At 42.8% G+C, this 10,159-nt stretch overlaps 1 protein-coding gene across 1 annotated transcript; it reads left to right on the top strand.

The window, feature by feature from the left end:
- The first annotated feature begins 203 nt into the window (after nucleotides 1-203).
- Nucleotides 204-9,942, top strand: ckd (cracked). The gene is made up of 5 exons (XM_001352639.4): nucleotides 204-419; nucleotides 8,617-8,952; nucleotides 9,311-9,477; nucleotides 9,564-9,686; nucleotides 9,748-9,942. The coding sequence occupies exons 2-5, from the start codon at nucleotides 8,889-8,891 to the stop codon at nucleotides 9,814-9,816; spliced, it is 423 nt and encodes a 140-aa protein (XP_001352675.2). The 5' UTR covers nucleotides 204-419; nucleotides 8,617-8,888; the 3' UTR covers nucleotides 9,817-9,942.
- Nucleotides 9,943-10,159: the final 217 nt, after the last annotated feature.

Raw genomic sequence — 10,159 nt, 5'->3', positions numbered from 1 at the left:
TGTGAAGAAAGAGCAAGGCAATATTTATATATACAATATATATGTACATATATAAAATTTATTGTTGCCTTTTGCTTGTTGTGGGGTGGTGAAACACAGCCATCGTAATAGAAATATTTTTTCCAGTGCTCGCCTCCAACTAAAAATTAGAAAAAAGTCTATTACATAAATACGACAAAAAAAAACAACAACAACAACCAAAATAATAATCAGCAGCAGCAGAAAAAAACCCACAAAATAATACAACAAAAATCTTATGCAAATGCGTTTTCCAAAAAATAATTAAGCGGCCGCCTCAAGATTTGGCAAGAAAGTCTTTTTTGCAGTGCCTTAAAGATTTGCGGATTTGCGGATTTCTGGTCTCGGTTTTTTTTTGGATTTACCGCGCAGCCTCCTCCTCCAGTGCAGTCTCCAAAAAGGTAGGTAGGCCCTCCAGCTCCAGCTGCAGAAACTCTTATACAATGCGTGTGCTCCCATTTCGTGGGGCTTACATAATGATGTATCGCTATCGGCGAAATTAGCATAATTCAATGCCTGCCCCAGTCGCAGACCGAGCCCTGCCACACGATCCAAATTTGTCACAAATCGGAGCAAATTTGCGTAAGCCAGAAAGGGGGGTGGGGGGAAGGGGCCTTAAGGCCGTTTAAACTTTGCCATTCAGCACACCAGCGAGTGGACAGCGCCGCATGAATATGCAAAAGAACAAGAAAACGAGTTGCCCCTCCCCCCCACACCCACAGTCCACCCCCTTGGGCTAACTGGCCCTCTCTGGCCCCTGGACAGGCAACACCCTTTTGGGCGACTGAATAGATAGTATTTCCTATTAAATCTAATCTTGAGCGTTTATTTTGAAATATTTGTGTGTTTATTCATGAATGGAGTGAAACACAAACATTATCGCCATCATTAATATTAATTATTTGCGAGAATATATAGTTTTGTGTGTCAAAATAATCGCTCATCCATAAATAAAATGCAAAAGAGGCACGATCACTTCATAAATCTTTCAAATGGTCAACAAATGTGTATTTAATTTGTAGGAGAATTGTTGAAGAGGCTTAAAACAGAGAGATATTGGGTACAAAGATTTGTATACAGAGGGAAAAGGAGGCTTCAGGAGAGGTGGCACGATATAGAGAGGGAGAGGGGGAGGCAGAGGCAGAAGAGCTCCAAGTATTATGCCATATTTTTAGAGATTTTGTTGTGTTGACCTTCCCAGTAAAAGAAACTTGTTTCGTTAGAAAACGAAACTAATTGATAATGGAATTCTATGGCAAAGAATAATCATGCCATATTCTAGGCCTTCCACTTTTTTTTTGGGCCTGATTTGGCTGGCTGGTTGGCTCTTCTAAAAAACTCAAAGCTCACTTGCATTTTCTGCTCGGCGACGAGTGGCGTGCCAGACAAAGCCAAAAGCTGAATGCTGAATGCTGAATCGATGACTTCGACAAAACAAAAAAAAAAAAAAACAAAAAAGAAGAAGAAGGAAAGAAAAAAACTTGTTGTTTAGGATTGTGGTTGTTTAAGTGTAAGTTAAAGGCAGCAACAGCGGCTACGGAGAGTGGAGTCACCGTGGCAGCCACCCGCTTGCCGCATTCTTGGAAAATCTTTGCAGTGTCTGTGTGTCTGTGTGTCGGTGTTGCCTATCCGTGTGGATCTCTGCGTTCAATTGCACATCAGTATTTACAAAGTATCCGCACCCGCAGCCAGCAGCCAGCAACCAGCAGCAGTCGTAATTTATTTGCATTGTTTAGCGTCTCGTCTGTACCGTTTTCTTCTTTAGCTGCAATAAAACTTAAGCTACACGAAACGAAACGAAACAAAAAAAAAGCACAAGCCAGCGCGATTTACATAAAATTTATGGCTGCCACATTACGAGTCGGTTAGTTAATGCTGCCTGCTGGCTGCTGTTTAATTGTGTGAAAAGCGTTTGCCCGAGTCCGAGCACATTGCAACGTGTGCACCGGCACATTAAGTATACGACACGTGGCGAGCCTTGAACTCGGCCAAAAGGGCTTTGCTTCGGGGCTGCTCTGCCAACCGGTTCAAATTACTCAGCCAATTGAGAAATCAAACCAGAATTGGCCAAAACCCCAATCATCGACAAATCAGACGCTTGGGCGATTTGATTTTGGCAGCTAACAAAATTATACATTTATTGGCAAAACGAACAGATAAATTATTCAATTTTATGTTAAATAATTCTTGCTGTGTGCGTCACAGAAGTTTATGGTGCTTTGAATAGACTGTTTGAGGCTGTTATGGAAAGATTTGAGCTCATTGAGTGCTGAGCAGGAGACTCAAGGGATTCTTCTAGAAGAATCACAGCATTCATGCCCCAAAGAGCTTGGGAATCTTGAAGAGAGCCCCCGCCACTCGATCACCTGTGCCGCGCCTAACCTTAACCAAAAGTTGAGCTCAATATCACACCTTTTTTCCTATAGATACCACAATACGTACGAGCCAACAAGTTGGACAAGTTTGAAGTTTAAAAATTTAATACAAGATTGCAAAATAAATGTATAAATAAATAAATGGCTGCCTTTTGGCAATGCTGGTTTCCGTGGCGATGATTGGTTTGGTTTTTTTTTCAGCTCTATCTATGTATCTTTGTATCTATGCGATGCAGGCCTAATGGCCACTTCAAAGGCGACTCGTCATCGCCAGCCACTGGCCAAAAATCGCACTACAAATCACATGAGTTGCCATGAGCTGCTGTTAAGAGGATGGACAGGAATAGGGTTCGGTTTGGTTCGGTGTCGGTGTCGGTGTCGGCAGCAAGGCGATCAATCAATAGCAACTTCAATGAGATGTTACCTTAGCGAATCTAAAAATACATACATCTGTATGTGCACCCTGAGTATCTCTGTGTATCTCTGTCCAGATAACTGAACAATTTCTTCATCATCATCATCATTATCATCTTCAGCAGATGATGGCTGGAGCTGGGGCTCTGGCTGTGGCTGTGGCTCTGGCTGCGGTCTGTTGCCCTTGTAACGATTGTTATTTTTCTGCTGAAGCACAACTGCTGATATGTTAATGACGGATGGACACCGATGTCTGGCAGGTCAGAGCCCAGAGCTAGCCAGACCTGCTGCTCGGATCGGTAGCTGATCCGTCTTTTGTGATTGTCTTCTTGTCGGCTGTTGCTTGTTGCTTGTTGCCTGTTGGTTGTTGTCAGCATTATTGTCAGAGGTCGGCTTGGGCATCGGCATCGGCATCCACTGCTGATGGCATTTAAATCACTGAATTGGCATTGTGTGATCGATCGATCGATCAATGCTTCGCGGCGGTATCTCTTCACGCATTTAATGGAATTTTAAATAATTATTAGCTTTGTTTGCTCCCCGCCTTAGCTTCCTATATGCACAAAAACAACAAAGGGTATTATCAGAGTTAATCGAAAAGGTAACTGTAGCCAAGGATGTTTCGTTTTGGGGGAGGACCTTGATAGAAACTTAGGCCCCATATCCAACCATCGATGAACACATCTCCTCGCCCGATACGATTCATTAATAAAACCGCTCTTTAATTGGTAGTTTGTCACTGGGGATCCGTTAAAATATGGTTATATAAGCCATAAATTAAGTTGCAATCGTTAAAGCCATCATAAGTAATTGGTTTATATTTTCCCGAGTGTCAAACAAGTTATCATATCTTCGAAATGAACTTTCTTTGACAATTTTTTATATATTTCCCAGGCGGTGTTTCCCCCCCTTTATAGATCGCTAAATCGGCTTCGTTTAAGGAGCTTACATTTCATTTAGCTGCAGGCGTTTCGAATACATTTCCCAGAGCTGTTGAGATCTTAATTAAATAACTTGAATAGGGATTATGGCAAAGCTAGTGTGAAAAGTGTATCCAAAAGATACACTAATACTGTATCTTTGCCTACACTTTTATCTCAAAATGTGGCATTTCTTGTTGGCCTTTTATTCATTTAACAACTAAATATTGTATATATTTTTTTCAATTTCTTGGACTGTTTTGTTGTTGTTGTTTTGTGTTATATTTTGGGGGCGCTTTGGTGTAGCTGTTTCGTTTATAAATCGGCTTTGATCGCTTCGTTTAGTGGCGGCTCCGAGTCCGAGTGCGATCCGGTTTTTCGGTTCAACTTTTAACTTTTTATTTTTATTTTCTTTTTTAGTTTTTGTTGATTTGCAGCCGGAATATACAATATACATACTCGTATATCCGATGCGGGGCGTCTGTTTGTGTTTGTGCTTGTGTGTGTTTTTAGCGATATTGATTTTTCGCATTAAGCGGCGCATTTCTGCGTACCGAAAATTTCAAGGCCAACAATCGGTCGGAGCGGGCGGAAGCCCCCATATGGCACGGCGCTTTGGAGCGGGATGGGGCCCGGCAATGCCGGTCGATCTGGTACCCGTTGCCCGGCGCAACAAGTTTTCCCGTTTGGCTGCTGGCTGGCTGGCTGGCTGGCTACTCAATTAAACGGAATCCATTTTGTGTGTGTGCTTTTAGCCTTTTGTTTTGCCAAGTCGTTGGCGTTGAAAAATGTGTGTCTGTGCAAAATGTTGTCCTGCTGTCCAGGTGTCAACGCGTTCGGCCTAATCAATTGCTACTTGGGAGTCGGATGCGATGATTAGGCCATGTTTTTGCCCGCTGCTTATGGCTTATGTAAGTCCGTCCGATCCCCACCGGATCCCCTTTGGGGCGCGGTGGCAATAAGCCGTCTCAGGTGTCGTCATCGTCATCTCCATCTCCAACGCCATCGCCATCGCCATCGCTTGGTCGTTTCAACATATTTCTGTTGCTTTTCTTTTTATCCATTGTTTTTGTTGTTGTTGTTGTGTGGCAGTTCCGCCAATTAGCGTTGCTTCCGCTGCCACACACACACACACACACACTAGCTTACACATCCAATGGTGAAATAATTTTCTCAGCTTTTCCTTTTTATTTTTGGTTGATTTTTCACCTTGTTGCATTTTGGCGGTGAAGGGAACATCAAAAGCAAATTTCTAATTAAATTTTCGGGTTTTTCTCTGGCGGAAAGAAGGGATTTTCGAAGGTCCAATTGTTCTTTACTGCGATCATATGGGATCATTTCTGAAATATGTATTTGTGGAACCGATTGGTTGAGAAGACCTTATAATTATCATTCCTGGTCTAAAAACAGATCTCTTGAGGCAAAGTTTCTGAATGAAGGGATCCTATAGCTACACTCAGAGAAAAATGGCAGAGCAAAAAGAGACACAACCATATTTAAAGGAAATATTTTGTTTATAAACATAAACATAGTGAAATTAAATAGAGCTTAATTTTATTTAAACATGTAGTAAAAACTTTTTTTAAAAAAAATATTTAATTGCAAAAAAAATTAAAACATATTTAATTTTAAAAAAATTTAAAAAAAAAAAATTTTAATGCATTAAATTTGTATTCATCGTAGTTGTTCCTGTCACTGTTGTATAAGTTGCTCTAACAGTAACAGCAAACAACATAATTTGTATCAGTGATATTATTTTATAATCAAAAATACAAAATAGAATCCTAATTATATATATAAAAAAAATTAGATTTGTAGGAAATGTACTTATTTTAAGAATGAAAAATATTTATTTTTAATATGAAATATTTTTGAACCTGATGACAAATCTTTTAAAAATGTCCATTGTCGATGAAAATCAATTGGCATACATTTTAATTAAATTAAAATTAAATTCAAATTTCAGGGGTTTTTCTTTGGGTGCATTCCCCTCGTCATCGAAGAGTATTTCCCACTTCGACCTCGCTATTTTGCCCTGGGTTTTTGGTTTCATCAAGAAATAAAATAATTTGAGAAAATTTGCATAAATTTAGAAGGGGGGGCCCCAGAAACCGCTCATAAAACATTGCGCCTTCGGTTACGCGTCAGAAATTAACAAATTAGTGCGATGTTTCGCAAGCCAACGCCAACAAACTTCCGAATTAGCCGCAAATCCAATCAACGAAACGCCAAACAACAGCCGCCAGCCGACAGCCGCCAGTCGACAAACGACAGCCGACAATCGACAACCGACAAAAGCAACAATCAAGTCAAATGGGACTTTCAAAATTGTTTAAAAAATTAATGTCGCACATGCTCGCGGAATGCAGATGTGTGACTGCACTTGCAACGGGGCCAACGGCAACGGTATGGCAACGGTATGCTGGTGGCACGAAGGAGGACCCCAACAACGAGAGTCAACCAGCCGGAGCAAATTGATAGACGACCATACCCGTACCCGATGCCGTCTCCAGAGGGTCTCGGTCTTGTCTCTCTCTCTCTATCGCTTCTCACGCTTGTCAGAAAATGTCAAAAGTGACGATGCGATGTACATTACGGGGGATATCCCCCCATCAGCCATCATGGGGCTGGCCCCAAGAACGAAGTTTGAATGCTCTTTGGATTTCGGGGGGGGGGGGGGATTCCAGGGTGTCCTGGAAGGTTTTTCCCCTCTTTCGTGGGTAAATTTTATAAACTCAAGATCTATGGACAACAACCAAAGCGAATGCATTATAAATTAGCCAAAACCCATATCAAACCCACTCTATAAAGTTGTATTGTTGTGTTGGGGAAAAAACCCCCCATTAAATCAGCCACTGATGGCGCCTCAAACAACAATCGTGTCTAAAATCCGTTAAAATCAATTACCTCTTGGCTAAAAGCCTCTTAAGGACTTGTGGGCGTCTCTAATGAAGTGAAGCCGCCTGAAGAGTGTTTTCCCATTAGCCAAAAACCCAAGACCACTACACGGAAATATTAAAACAAAACAAAAATAGCAGGGGAGATGCTCCACCACTCTGGTGGTGGCTCGTGGTGCTGGTGGCTCTCTTTTGGCATTTGTCACAGGCGCCATGGTCAGGCAGTCCGTCGAAAAGGTGAAAGACAGAGTAATACGTGGCTCCAGAGGCGGGGGCAGACGGACAGCTGTTGCTGCTGTGTCATCTTGGAGGCGCCTCTTTGTTCATGCCCCCTTCCCACCCCTGCCCGCCCTCTCCCTGCCCTCTCCTGCCATACGTTCCATGAAATGTTTTCCAGTTTTGCGTGAAGATGACTTTTTGCTTGGCCCGGGCACTGATGACCTTTTACGTCGCCTTAAGACTGCCTTCACTTCATCACGGACTCGGCTTAAGAGAGGCACAAATTTGCATATCATTCATTTTTGTGGTGGCAGCGGGGAGGGGGGGGGGGGCACCCCTCCTGGAGCCAGAAGCCTGGAGCTTGGAGTCTGGAGCCAGCGCCAGCGCCAGTGCCAGGAAAATTAGTTGCGCGGGAGGCCAAGACAAGACAAAAACAATTTACGATTATTTCGTCTGCAATCTTTCGTGGCATGGCCTTTGTGCGGCGCGATGGCAATCGACGTCATCTACGCATCCAGAGGCCATAAATTCCAGTAAAATGTCAAGGATTTACCAGTCAGTCGCCAGGCCCCGCCATGCCCCGCCGAGTGAAAGATCCCCCAGATGGAGCTACACGATCGTACAATAAAAGTTAATCAAGGGAATCGCCAATCACTCGCCAGGCCTCAGCTTCGATTCTCCTCCAGACCGGGTTGACAATTTAATTGCGGCAGCAAGGCCTTCTCGGCCTTCTCGGCCTTCTTTCACTTCTTTCAACAATAAAACCATCGAAATACCCAAATAAAATATAAATCAATTCGAAAAAGAAAGAAACCAACCACAAGACGTTGAATTTTGTTTTGCATAAATAGAATCCATTGACTGATTGTCTTTTAATGGCCCCCCCGCCCCCCACTCGACCGCCCCCGTCTCGTTCATTGTTTATTTGACAGTAAATGATTGATGCGAAATGGTATTATGAAATATCTTTGAATATTTCTCGACGATTAGTCAGCAGAAGTCATAGAATTCTGATTGACACCAAAGTGGGTCACATCCTGCTGTATCCCCCCCCAAGAGAAGGTGTGGACTGTACACGAGTGGTTCTCTCATTGAAACAGAAATCAATTAACGAAGAAGCCGATGCATCCGGCTTGATGAGTCAATCTCGGATCATTTTTTTGGTGGCGTGGGTTCGGCATGTAAATTGCGTCTAAGCTTTTCGGCCTGTCTGCCATGTCTGGCTTTGGTTTGGTAATAGACTGTAAGCCCACTTTAATTTAATTTAATGGCCGGCTGGTCAGAGAGTTATGGCACATTTTTTGCCTCCCTACATTTCCATGGAGGCTCTGGGAATTCTCCCATCTAAAACTGTAGATCTACAGATCAGCTGTTGGCCTTTGAATGCGTTTTTACAATAAAATCCATCAGATAGGAGTCTCCATAACAGCTCTGGGAGGCTAGTGAGCCTGGGGTTGGTGCAGAACAAAGGCCAGTGCTTAGGGAGCTTGCCGTCTCTCTATAAGCCATTATCCCCCACAATTATCACATTTCAGATCTAAATATTAAATATACAAATATTTTAGAACTTCCTGAAAATACTTTCTGCTGCAATAAAACCAAATCTGTGGCAATTTTCAATCGATTTGCCTGAAACCTGGGAGACTTGTTTGTAAAAACAAAAATAAATGCTATAACAGATCATTAGGAATACATAAAAATTCATGAGCTGGCTTCCTTTGCAACAATTCATTGAAAATTAATTCCAAATTTTTGTTTGTTTTCTCGTTTTAGCCATGTGCCTGCCATAAGCCATAGCCCAGAAGCCCGAAGCCCGAAGCCCGAAGCCAGAAGCCATAGACCTACGCTTCCTAATTGACAACAGAAGAGCCAACTAAATGGACGCGTAGCAAACGGCCCAAAAGAGCCAGCGAGCGAGAGTCGAGAGTTGAGAGCGTGATTTGGATTTGCATCGTGATATCGAAACAGAGCGAGCAGCCCGCCAGCAGGCCAGCCAGAGGCGAAACACCTCAACGAGGAGCCAGAAACACAAAATTCACGCCAAAATGTTCAACGCCACAAAAATGGTTTACAGTTATAGAATTTTATGGCTTTCCGGCGTTTTACTAGGTGAGTACCTGTCCCCAATAGGGGACTCCAAGACGGAGACAGACAGAGCGACAGACAGAGACAGCGACAGAGACACAAATTAAATGCTAAGTGCGTCGATTAAGCCATTGACGTTGAGGTTGCTTGCTTTTTGGCCCGTTTCGTTGTGTGCTGGGCCAGGCGTGAGCCAAATAACTTATGGAATTGGCCATGGCCTGTAGAAGGCGAGAAGAAAGAGGGAACGTGGCCAACACACAGCTGGCCAAGTGCAAGAAGTGTAAAAGAAACAACAAAACAAACCATACAAGAAACAAACGAATACAGAAAATACCCTTTGGATCTTTGGCATGGATTCAATATTGGATTTATTTCGTTGCAGCTCCCATCCTGCTGGCCGCCATTGCGGTTCAGGGCCAAGAGCCAGCCAGTCCAGTATTTCAAAATCACAAGACGAAGGAATGGACGAATTTAGATAATATAACATTCTCATTCGATTGCAAGCGGCGTTCGGTGGGCTTCTATGCCGATATGGAGTACAATTGCCAGGTGAGCGCGAGAGAGAGAGCGAGAGAGAGCGATAGCGAGTCTTTTCGCTTGCCGCCCGAAAGTATGCTAACATTTCTGTGCCACAGATCTTCCATATGTGCGACGAAGAGGGCAATCGGATTCCACACCTGTGCGCCAACGAGACGAGCTTCAATCAGGAATACAGAATCTGCGATTGGGACTACAATTTCAATTGCACAGAGTCACCCGTAAGTCCGCAGATCATGGCCCATAATCTATAATCTATCTGTATCTGTATCTATTCGGCAGAAATGGTTCTATCTGAATGAACTGACTTACGCCACGGATCCGCCAGATGAAGACGATGAGGATTACTAAATCGATTTGCACTTAACTAAATATTTATTGTCTTTGCAAAAGAACAACAAACTAATTAAATTAAAATGCGTGTAAAAATTCCATGAAATGAAAATGAAAATGAAAATGATATGATATGAATATTAATTTAAGCGACTTGTTGACAATTTTTGTTGAGTTTCGTTTTGTAATTTTTTTTTTTTGTATTTTAGTCTAATTGCTAGCGATAGGTCTAGAAATAGAGAGACAGAGGAAGAGGAGGCGAAGGAGAAGGAGAACGAGTCGTGTTGTGTATATAATGTATATAGAGATGGTCCCCCCCACACCCACACCCACTAACCCCCCCCCCCCTTTTTTTTGGCTA

Source organism: Drosophila pseudoobscura, chromosome X (assembly GCF_009870125.1).
Source record: "Drosophila pseudoobscura strain MV-25-SWS-2005 chromosome X, UCI_Dpse_MV25, whole genome shotgun sequence".
Classification (NCBI taxonomy): domain Eukaryota; kingdom Metazoa; phylum Arthropoda; class Insecta; order Diptera; family Drosophilidae; genus Drosophila; species Drosophila pseudoobscura.
This window is presented reverse-complemented; position numbering and strand designations above follow the sequence as displayed.